General features: G+C 44.1%; 1 protein-coding gene across 4 annotated transcripts in view; it reads left to right on the top strand.

The window, feature by feature from the left end:
* Positions 1-12,303, top strand: part of GLI3 (GLI family zinc finger 3) — a 290,010-nt gene that overhangs the window by 214,688 nt on the left and 63,019 nt on the right. For all 4 annotated transcript variants that reach the window (XM_081244801.1, XM_081244803.1, XM_081244800.1 and 1 more), the window contains exons 8-10: positions 3,548-3,761; positions 4,730-4,843; positions 7,129-7,269. In XM_081244801.1, the coding sequence (XP_081100927.1) occupies positions 3,548-3,761; positions 4,730-4,843; positions 7,129-7,269 (469 nt within the window). The remainder of the gene's footprint in view (positions 1-3,547; positions 3,762-4,729; positions 4,844-7,128; positions 7,270-12,303) is intronic.

Genomic DNA, 12,303 nt, shown 5'->3' with positions numbered 1-12,303 from the left:
AAGTTTACCACGTAGACTTCAACACATCTGAAATTACAGTGTGTGGCCCAGTTTTCCCCAGTTTTCAACTTGCCAGTGGAATCATGCAGTAGGTAATCGTTGGTGTCCAGTTAAGGGTTCTGAGATGAGGAGATGATCAGGTGGCCCTAGTATAATCACAAGGGTCCTTATAAAAGGGAGGCAGGAGGGTGTCGGAGTTACAGGGAATCAGAGGAGGAGGTCGGGTTGAGGTGGGACCATGAGCCGCGGATGGAATCAGCCTCTAGAAGCGGGAAGAGGCCAGGTGCCAGGGATTTCCAGAGAAACGCAGTCCTGCCCACCCATCTGAGAATTCTGACCTCTGGAGCTATAAGATGGCAAGTTTGTGGTGATGTGTTGCAGCAGCAGCAAGAGACTCATACCTAATAGGGGTGGTTCGGTCACTCACTGACTCATCTCAAGGGGCTGCCCCATGCCAGGCAGTGTTCCGGGCACCAGGGGTCAGTGGGGGACAAGACAGACCAGAGCCCAGATCCCCTAGACCTTCCATTGCAGAGGGAGGGAGAGAATATGGTTTCAGAGAGCCTCATCCTGCAGTGAGAATACAAGCGTCAAACCACAGAGCATCATGCGGGGGGGAGCTGCAGAGGGGGCTTGTTTTGATGGGGGCCTCGGGCTCAGGAGGCCCCTGTGTCTGAGGAGGTGACATTTAAGCTGGAATTTGAGGGACCAAAAGGAAGCAGCTAGGCTGGCCTCTGGAAAGACATAGCAAGTACCGGGATGCAGAGCTTATAGGAAGACAGCTCACTTGGGGTCAGAGAGCAGGGGGTGGTGGCCCTGATCCCCTGCCCGCCCCGCACCGGTGGGAAGTCCTCGGAGGTTCTTTCCACGCTCCTGGGAGGACGGCATTGTTTTCTGTTCTATTTGACATCACCTGCGGTAACTGGTCATCACCCATCCTCTGCTGCTTCCTTACACAGCTGCGTGGACAGCCCCACAGGCTGTCGGCCTGACTCTCCAGTCCCTTCACCGACGCTGTGACAGAGCCAAAAACATCAACTTCTGTCATCAGATCCTAAATAGGCTTTGTAATCCGGAGCAAGCAGCCTTCCTTCCAGGGGCTGACGGCAGCGCCCGCTCTTGTGGGGTGACACGAGGTCTTCCCCCGTGTCCACTGTTGCCCGGCTCTTTGCACGCAGAGGAGAGAGGGTTTCCCTTATGAATAATCAGGGACTGCTAAAAATCGCTGGTCCATCCCGTATGTTCTCATCTCCTTTGGAATCTGATAGTTGACATGGATTTTAGGGAAGGTTTATTCCTGTCCCCTGGTTTGACCAGTGAAAACGCAGCCCCAAAAGGGGATGTTACCCACGTGGGTTGAAAGCTGTCACAACCTCTCCTGCATGTGAGGTCAGAGACTTTGCAGCTGGGAACGGGGGCTGCAGCACCAATGCTGGTCCTTCCTTTTGTCTTCTACATATTTTTAAAAGTAAAAATCGACCTACCCCGTCTGGCTATTAACATTTCTAAATTGCATTACATACAAAACTGAGGGCATTTTCTGCCTTGTGAAACGTTTTCTCGAATGGTCTGGATTCTTAATTGGGTCCTGACTTTTTTGAGCCCCCCAGTATTGGGCCCCCCAGAATGAGAGGGGTACATGACCCAAGGGGCCCCCTTCCCAAGCCCACCTGCTCGTTCAAGCTCATGAAACTCAGGAAAGATGCATGGAGGTTTGTGCAAAGTCCATACCACATTATAAATACGTGTGTAGTGGGGTCTTTTAGTTTTCCTTTGTTTTTTTAATGAACGGAATAAGGTAGTTACACTTAGTAATACCCATTCACCAAAAGGAAACGGGGGTGTGGTTAAATCATTGTGCTTTTTGATGAATGGCTTGGACACCAAAAAATAAATTGGACAAACTGGCATAGAGCTCAGTGAACATGAAATCAGCTATTAGAAGAAAGCTTGTGAACAAATTCTCAGGCAGATATGCATCTTTTGATTAACGCCCTATCAATCATCCACACAGCTACCTTAGCTAAGTCTTGCTGTAATCATTCATGGTTGCTTTCCGAAACACTGGCAGAAACTAGAGCGCTGCAGAAACAGAATATTATTAGTGATTTCTCCCTAACTTACTGTGAACAATGACTGTTTTCACCAGGTTTCTGCTCTCCTTTATTAAAGAAATACAATACAGATTGAAAGGAGAGTTCCTCCAAGCCCTGTGAAATTCTCCTAGGGTATTCTTAATGATATTCAGTCTTAAATGGGCAAGCTATTGTAATGCAGGGTTCCCTGAGGGAATAATAGTCATGTAAACCCATTGAAACCACCTTTTTATGGAATGTAGTCAAATGGGCAAAACGTGGAGTCACATTAATGAAGGGAGGATGTCTTCGGCGTTATTACTTAAAGTTGTTGAAATGGTTTGAATTCCGTTATTGTAATTATTATAGTCTCAGTTAATGCGCTTAACAGCAATAGTCATTAACCCACCAGATTGGGAAATTTGCATGAATTCTACCTTTGACTTTGCAAGAAACCCTGATTCTTTCTGGACCTTACACAGCAGGGTGGAGAGAATATCTACGTATATATATATTTTTTTCCCCACTGAGTATTTTTTAAGGAAGACATTTTCACAAATGCCATTACAGTGTTTCATGCATTTTTTTTAAGCCATAGGCAAATTCCTCGAGTGCGCTTCATTCTTTTAAGAGGATTGGATTCCTAAACTACGCTAGTGCAGAGAACGATTTGGCACTGCCTACTAGTCCAGAAATCTTTAGGTGATGGTGTGACTTCCTCAGAACTTCCTGTAGCCTGGGAAATACTCTGGCATAATGAAGTGGTGACAGTCATTAGCATGTATAATGGGCGTTAATAGACATTTAATGCTCCTTAGTTGGCAGAGGGAGCGGATGCTTTCCCATTGGAATATTCCTCAATCAAAGCCCATTGATCACCGATTTCAGCCAGGAGAGGTTAATCCATCAGCTCCTGTAACCAGACGGCACTGATGGAAATTCTTTAGGTGGCATTCAGGATGAACCAAGCTCTCCATCTTTACAAACAAATGAGTGATATGACAAGCATGGTGTTCAAAACACATTTAACCAATTGATTTTCTTTCTTCTTGTAATAAGATCTGGAGACATATGAAAGCGTGCAGGGTAAGCATAGATGAAAAGAATTGCTCCGTGCGCGGGAACATATGGGATGGGGAGCTGAGAAAAGTACTATAAAGCATGTAGTCACCCATTCTCTTTGTTATATAAAGTTTGTTATTGCAATAAATAGTTGTTATCGAGCCGATGCCTTTTGCTTCCGTTCCGCTGAATTTTATCTCAGGTCTGCGTGTCTGTGCCAACGCCCATGCATGTCCTGTCTAAGCCATCAGCTTTCTCTAGGAAGTTTCGAAATGTGCGTCCATCATTTTTACCTTCTAATTTAAATGCACAGCCCTGATACGATTTGGGGACAAAAAACTAGGTATAAGGGTGCGCTGGTCTCTGTGTCCCATGTAAATGATGGTTTTCCCTTTATTTCCCACCCGCAGCCCTGCCCTGAGCTTCACCTACCCTTCTGCACCCGTGTCTCTCCATATGCATCAGCAGATCTTAAGCCGACAGCAGAGCTTAGGCTCGGCCTTTGGACACAGCCCTCCGCTCATCCACCCTGCCCCAACTTTCCCGACACAGAGGCCTATCCCCGGCATCCCTACGGTTCTGAATCCTGTCCAGGTCACCTCCGGCCCTTCCGAGTCCTCACAGGTGAGAGAGACAGCTCGATGACCTGGTCTGTCTTGGGAATCATAGAGGAAAGCCATGGGGCCACATCAGCTATGAATACGCACAGGCCAGTGGCATCGTCACCACTTCCATCCTGCAGCCTGTGGTCCCAACCCAGGGCTGTCATCTTAAGATTTTGTGCCGTGTGTATGCTTCTCAAGAAACGAGAGCTTCTTCCACTAGAGTCATTTCATCCTCGGTGGAAAAGCAGGCTGCTTGATCGGGCTTCCCTCTGACCCTGTGCTGTCTGTAGCCCATTCCGTCAAAATACATCCCGTGAGCGGGTTGCTGCCATTCGGTCCCTTTCCCCTGCACTATTAGAGTTCGTTAAAGCCTGGATCCCAGCTCTTTTCCTCTAGCTTTAAAAAGCCCCAGGGAGTTGCTACTTATGAGTTAAAAACAAAGAGCTGTCTCATGAATGTATATCCTGGCTTTGAAAAAATATATATATATTGGAGTATGATTGATTTTCAGTGTTGTGTTACTTTCTGGTATACAGCAGAGTGAATCAGTTATACATATACACATATCCACTCCTTTTTAGATGCTTTTCCCATGTAGGTCATTACAGAGTACTGAGTAGAGTTCCCTGTGCTATACAGCAGGTTCTTCTTAGTTATCTATTTTATATATATGAGTGTGTATATGTCAATCCCAATCTCCCCTTTATCCCTCCCTCCCCCTCTTTCCCCCTGGTAACTATAAGATTGTTTTCTACAACTGTAACTATTTCTGTTTTGTAAATAAGTTCATTTGTACCATTTCTTCAGTATATCCTGGCTTTGAACACATTTTCTGAACTCTGCTACCTGGAAATAGGAACCATATCTGTCATCATTCTAGTGCCAAAGAAGCTTGCTATTCTCGAATTGTGTGTGTGTTTTAGCTGTGGTCCTGCTCATTGATCAGAACTTAATTTTTGTCTCTGTCCCTGCCAATGTGACCCGCAGAACAAGCCCACGAGTGAATCCGCTGTGAGCAGCACCGGCGACCTAGTACATAATAAACGCTCCAAGATCAAACCCGATGAAGACCTCCCCAGCCCGGGGCCTCGGGGCCAGCAGGTGAGGGAGGCGCCCGGCTCTGGCTCCCTCCAGCCTGGCGTCTTTTCACAGCATTGGCTTGTCTACTGCGTTCTTGGCCTTGGGCGTACCCACACATGTAACAAAAGGCCAGGGCTGGAGTACAACTAGGTTTGTTTCTCCAGCTCAGAAGCAGACACACAAAAATGCAGGCAGCTTTGTGGGGTATAAACTGGAGTAAGTGGGTGGATGTGTTTATTGTTGACCAGGGGTGTGAACAGGCTTCAGTCCTTGGCCTAGATCTTGGGCCTGAATTACAAGCTCCCGGCTCTCAGCCTGAGCTGGGCAGACCAGGGATATTCCTTATAATGATCATGTTCTTATTTTTTCTTATTTTGCCACTTCCTACTGGCCAGGAGACCCTGCATAGCCAGGAGGGATCCAGCGACAACTAACCTAACCTAAGGCTACTTAGATTCTTGTTCTTTACCCCAAGTCCTGAAAGGACAAGTTTAAAAATTCCAATCTTGTCTCTGCTGTTACTTAGATCCTGAGCCTCAATTTTAAAAATGTGTAGATTCGGACTTCCCTGCTGGCGCAGTGGTTAAGAATCCACCTGCCAATGCAGGCGACACAGGTCCAATCCCTGGACTGGGAAGATCCCACGGGCAACTAAGCCCGTGCGCCACAACTGCTGAGCCTGTGCTCTAGAGCCCGCAAGCCACAACTACTGAGCCCGCATGCCACAACTACAGAAGCCCGGGCACCTAGAGCCTGTGCTCTGCAACAAGAGAAGCCAACGCAATGGGAAGCCCGCACACCGCAACGAAGAGTAGCCCCCGCTCGCCACAACTAGAGAAGCCCACGTGCAGCAACGAAGACCCAACTAAAGACCCAATTTAATTAATTAATTAATTTTTAAAAAATGTGTAGATTCTGCTCATAATCCTATCTTGTAGGTTCCCTGGGCCTGATGTGGAGCTCAATGAGTATAACTCCCAGAGATAGGGGTTGGACGAGAGTCTGGATGTCCACAGAATCTGGACCTTGCAATGTTCAGGCTGCTTCAGCCCAAACCTGAGGGTGCTTAAGCCCACGTTTCCTTTTTAGGGAGCACTTGGAAGATGGAATGAATGGGTGTCATGGGCTCTGAGAGCCATCCTTCTTCTTGCATATTGCTGGTTATGCCTAAACACTTGTATACAGCTTTTGCCATCTAACCCCAGATTAGATCCCGAATTTACACACTTAATCATCTCCCAGAATTCTGGAAATTCTTTGTCTTCTCATTTCTGCAAAGCTGCCTTAGAAGACTAGAAAAGACTTTACTGCCAAGCTTTAGATGCTGTGTTTCTTGGGCAGGGAGTGTATGCTTGGAGACCAGAAGGTGAGCCCAGAAGACATCATCCCTGTAAAAATCCACACAGTGCCTCTCATAGCCTCCAGCGGCAGGGCGAACAGAGTTAGAATTAGCAGTAAACCATTTCCCTGGATTCCAAAATAGGAGAATAAACCAATTAATATGCTGAAAAGAATTTAACCGAAAGAGCAGTCTTTTGGATAAAGGCTACATCACCTAGTTTAATTGCTTTTCTTAAGAGATGACATCTTAGGTGGTTCTCTCCTTGGTATTCAGGACAGCAAAGTTTGGCCTCAATATCTTACCGACATTCTGGTTTGGACCATTGCCTTTAATCACAAGTTAACAACCTTCAAAGGTATGTTGAGTAAATCTGAAAAAAATGCACACAAATGATTCCATCTTTGGTTTCTTCAATTCACAAAACCCAGTTGATAGACTTGGGCTCTATTTTATTTTCCCCCCAAAAAATTGCATCTGGAGGAAGACAAGCCTACATCCGGTTTTTCATTTCTCTTCTCTCTCTTTTTTTTTTTTTTTTTTGCGGTACGCAGGCCTCTCCCCGTTGTGGCCTCTCCCCGTTGTGGTCTCTCCCGCTGCGGAGCACAGGCTCTGGACGCGCAGGCTCAGCGGCCATGGCTCACGGGCCCGCCGCTCCGTGGCATGTGGGATCTTCCCGGACCGGGGCACGAACCCGCGTCCCCTGCATCGGCAGACGGACTCGCAACCACTGCACCACCAGGGAAGCCCCCCCCCCTTTTTTTTTAACTTTTTATTTTATCTTGGAGTAGAGTTGATTAACAATGCTGTGGTAGCTCCAGGTGTCCAGCAGAGTGATTCCTTTACACATGTTCCCCTTTAGGTTGTTACATAATAGTGAGCAGAGTTCCCTTTCTCTTCTATCTGCCGTCCCGTTGTGTCTGATTTTGTCCCTCTTTTTCCTCCCTTCCCCACCCCTGCCTTTCAGGAACAGCCTGAAGGGACAACCCTGGTGAAGGAGGAAGGGGACAAAGATGAAAGCAAACAGGAGCCTGAAGTCATCTACGAGACAAACTGCCACTGGGAGGGCTGTTCTCGGGAGTTCGACACCCAGGAGCAGCTGGTGCATGTGAGTGAAGGGGGCTTTACAGCTATGTGACCTTTCCTGCGGGGTCAGCTCCCCTGACCCCATGCTGAGTCAAGTTTCTCAGCTAGCGGCCTAGCAAACTGGAGGGGGCTTGATGACTTTCTGAGAATAAAGAAAACTCGGAGGCACGGTGCTTGACCTGTTCAGTCAGCTAAAGCTGAGTGTAAAATTCAATAAAGTCTTCAAGAGAGAGTGTAATGACTCTGATCCCATAAGCGAGAAAACACTATTTTGAGTTAGCGACTTTGATGGTTATTGAGTAATAGTAAGCTGGACATGAATTATTATTAACCTTTTAACCAAGACCCAGTAACAATCGAAAAAAATCATAGAGGCGGGGGAAGCCCTTTTTCTCCCTCCTCCCTTCCTCTCCCCGACCCTCACCAGCTAAGGGGTCTCCCATGATTTTAGGCGGCAGTTGGTACTTGCTATGAGAAGTGGGTAATGGTTTGCGATAAGCCATTAGCACAATTTCTTGACTGGAAGCCAATCCTTGCGGGCCTCACAGTTCCATGGAAAAAGCAATATATATTTTAAAATGTGTCTAATGATGTATATTTTTGAAAACTGCAATGTGGTCCTACTGAGAACCTCACCTCGCCTTCCCACACCAGATTCAGAAGTCTTTCCCTTGCTCCCTTGCCAGTTATTTCAAATAATGCAGGGTACCCCCACCTACATACCTGATTAGCCCTGTTTCCTTGGCCCGTGCTTCATCTTTGTTTGGTACTTCCTCAGGCCAGTAGAGTCTCCCTGGCACATGGGGCCAGGAGCAGTTGAGATGGAAAGGCATTCGCATAATCAAGGATGAAACGATGTCAAAGCACAGGGTTGCATTAAGGCATTAGGATGGTTTGCTATGTGTAGCCCTTTCATAAGCTTTAAATACGACAGCAAATCGGACAGAGTAACTTCCTCGTGACGCCCCCTGCCCCGTCACCTACACACACCATACACACCCCCATTCCATTCTCTTTACTTTTACAGTCACTTTTTATTTTTAGATGATCCATATTGCTTGATAACCCTCCTCCGTTTAAACACTAAGATTATACAATTCCTATTGGTTCTTATCCTCTAATATATGCCACATGCTGCAGTTACATTATAGTGTCAAATATATGGTTTGCCAGGTTTTGAGATCCCTCATATACAGAATGTTTTGAGGGCTTAACATGACCTCAGGGTTTCCCGCCCCACCCCCGATTTCTTTTTTGATCATGTCTCCTTGTAATAGTATAGAGAGAATTCTATATTTCTCTGCACAGCAAGAAACTAAAAAGTCAAATGTTTTAAATTAAGGTACATTTCCAGATTTTTCCATGAACTTAATTTGATTCTTTCTCTTTAATTTGATGCAAGTGTTATTTTTAAGCCAAGCCTGATTTAACAGCCTTTTATTCTTGCTGATTGTTTTAATGGAAACCACAGACATTGTAACACTAAAGGGGAAAAAAAAAAAAAAAAAAAAGCTTGGAATTTTTCTTTTAATGTGGGGAAATAAACCCAAAGAGGAAAGAATGCCAAGAATACCCTCAGTGATAGAGTAAGTGAACACCGTACATGAAAAGAAGTGGTTGTACAAAACCTGCTGTCATAAACGAGATGCTGCTAGGCACTGCTGCTTGCCTTTTAAAACATCCTTCTGAGAGAGGACACGGTCTCATGGTGCCTTTTCTGTGGATAAGTCATTGCAGTTTCCAAGGAGTGCTGTGATTTTTGTTCAGCTGTTATCAAATGAGGAAGGAAATTCTAAGTCTACGTTTAAAAGAAATGGTGTTCCTTGCCAGAGGCCAGTTTTGAGATAACATTTTTGGGGGTTGTGGTTATACCTTCACATTTTCCCTGCCTTATATGTCACATGAAAGCTTTTAAAAGACAGTGGATATTGCAGGTATTTGTATTTAATCTCAGTGGCAAAAGGTTTTAGGTAGGGATGATGCTTTAATAGAGAGATCTGAGTAGTTTTAAGGCAAGACTGCTTAACCTGTCAACTAAATGGCCACCATGTTGTCTGCTTTATTATAAAAACTAGGAAACGAATTACATATACACCAGAATTTTTTAATTCCAAATTGGCAAGAAGAATGTTGTGTCAGGATTAGGAGAAAATCCCATGTATTATCTTTATGATATTAGTTTTAGTCTGAGATAAATTATGTGAGTTAAGTAAACTTAGTTAAGTGAATTAAAAATTTTAACTTACAATAACATAAATAAAGATGCTGGTTTATATCACTTATTCTCTACCTTTTTACTCATCTGACGTGTAGAAATTCCAAATTTGTACGTGTAAATTGATTTTACTTCGCATGACAGACATATAAGTGCCTTTCTACTCACGGTGAATCTGGTGGCTTCAGCAGTGGCCTGGTATATTATTTTTTGTAGACTGAATGAATAGCTAGTTGAAATCCACCTAATTACTTGGGTGGCAGATGGAAAAAAGACCAGTGGCAAAAACCAGTTTTTTAAGGACAGAGGAAGCATGAACTATTTGCATTCCTATGACTCTCCTTGGAGAGAGGACATTTTGTGAATTAGTTGAATTTTCATGCTACAGACGACCAAGAAGCAAGGTGTTAAACCATTCTGATGCTCTGCCTTATTTATAGCCATGACCCATTCTTTTTCCCCCTCTTACAGTTAATAGAAAGATTCATGATTCTTCATGGTTGTCTATCTAGTGTCTGACAGTCCCGACTGCCTGCGAAAGCAAGTCACTATCTATAATTGATATCCTCCCGTGGAATAGGGTGCTGGCTGCAATTGAAGGGCTTTGCTGAAAGCTCTTAAATCCTGACAAGTTCTCCCCTTGTTCTGGTTCAGTCGCTGAGCTGCACAGTTGGAATTCCAGAGTCATTTGAACTTGGTGCAGAAGGGAGACATGTGTTTCGCATTAGCAAATCAGAGTTGAAGAGGAGAATTAGGGACCCGGCCGACTTTGCCCGCCAGGTAGTCTCATTTTCAGCGTAATGCACTCCGTGTTCTCTTGAAAAGATGACCCCATCCCATTACTGTCCGACAGATGGGCTAAATATTGCCTTTGCCTTCACTTCTCCTCTATTTCAAGCCCCTGTCCTTCTCCCGTGGTGTGTTGATTCCAGGTTTTCTGTGGGGTCTTTATCACTGGGATGTTTAATTAATTTCTCTTCCCAGCAAGATAATTATAATTGGGCTTCATGACTCTCCAGCTAGTATTAAATTTGTCATAAATTTACTTCTATGCCCAGGAGCTAAGAAGACAGATGTATATTTTTGTTAGCTGGTTTTTTGTTGTACTTTGTCCCCTTTCTTACTAGCAGTTAAAATAAGAGAGTAAGAAGGATATAGAGTAAAAAAATTAATTAAAGTGCTTTCGATGAAGACGGAATTTATTATTGATTTGTCAAGATGCCAGCCATTTCTCTTCCCTTGACAGCTGGAAAGTGCATAGTCTAACATCTCAAAATAATTTGAAAAGTCCACACTTCCCCTTCAATCCCAAATGAATTAGATTCTCTTTTTTGCTGTCGTGCATTATATATATTCCAAAACGCACGACTCTTATATCTGATTCTGAAAGTCGTAGAATATCGGTTCGCCCAGTGTGGTTTCTGTTTTTGTTTTGTTTTATTGGTTTAGCTTTTTTACTATGTAAAACAACTCAAATTCTGTCTGCTGGCCTTGCTTCTCACAGAGATGAGAAAGGTTTCCAAACCTTCCTGAGACCCATTTCCCTCTTGCATTCATTCTGTCCTGGAAGACAGTTCCAGCTTTGGCTCTTGGATGATTGAAAAATATCCAACATGCATTGCCTGCAGCCCAAGTTAGTCTCAGGTTCTTTGCTTCTGAATGGCATTGTGTGTACTACTGGTGTTCTGAGAGGCTTTTTAAGAAGAGGAGAAAGGAATACATGTGAAGAAAGAGGAATGTGTACCTCGGTGTGGGTCACCACAGTTATGCTTGAAAACGTAACTGCTGGTATCCGAAAGAGTAAAAATAGTATAATCACCATAGCTAATGCCCACCTGTTGGCTCTGTCACTGTAATTCACTTAACTTCTATTACACCAACCCAACCCTTTCTTTCCGTTTAAGGAATAACACATATAATATTCCTTCCAAAGGTCTTTAAAAAGTCAAATTATTTTTTACCAGTTTTATTCCCCATCCTGATCCCAGCAGAATAACCTTATCTGCAGGGAGGGCCTTGGCAGTTACACTGTGCGGGCTCTCGTCTCCTGCCTGTAGGGCCGAATGGCAGACAACATGAGAGGTGTTTATATTAGTCCCCAGCTTCAACTGGGTGGCATGTACGTCGCTGTACTCCTTCATTTGTATCTTTTAAACGTGGGTCAAAAATTCACCTTTTTGTACAATGATTAGCCACCTCCTTGGATTTTAAGTGCTTTCATATGCTGCAAATTTTGATCTTTAAAAGCATGCTGAAGTTTCTTTTAACAGAAGAACACAATTATAATCACCTTTGCTGCCATTTGAACACAAGTTCTATACATCGGCAGCATGAAAATGAAAGGCTTTCTTCTTAATATCATAGAGATTTAGATATAAAGGAAGCACATCTAATCTGCAAAGAATTGATGCATCCGTAGAAACACGGGAAAGTGTTAGGATGTGGTGAAGGCATTATTTTCATATTACTACCGTGTTCCCAAATTTGCATTTTAAATGTTTTCCAGCCAATTTTGATCCCTTTGCTAAAGTTGCATTGTATATCTTTACCTAAGAGAAAATGGAGTTTAAGATGTGATTTCTGCCTCCGATAAGAGGCAGAAATAGATTTGTGTGCACATAAAACCTAAAATGAATGAGTGAAGATTTTGATCTCATTTTCCCTACATCGAGTTGCTAGTTAATTTAGTGACTCTAATTATTTGGAAATAATTGCATGGAAAATGTAGACGAAGAACCACCAACTTCAAAGCCATCCTTTGACAATCGTGCCCCAAGGGTCACGTTCTTTTTCAAGTTACTGGCTAAATTGCACCTGCAGAAATTGTTCCCATAAAGACAC

The sequence above is a fragment of the Mesoplodon bidens genome (assembly GCF_964165515.1).
Source record: "Mesoplodon bidens genome assembly, chromosome: 9".
Classification (NCBI taxonomy): domain Eukaryota; kingdom Metazoa; phylum Chordata; class Mammalia; order Artiodactyla; family Ziphiidae; genus Mesoplodon; species Mesoplodon bidens.
This window is presented reverse-complemented; position numbering and strand designations above follow the sequence as displayed.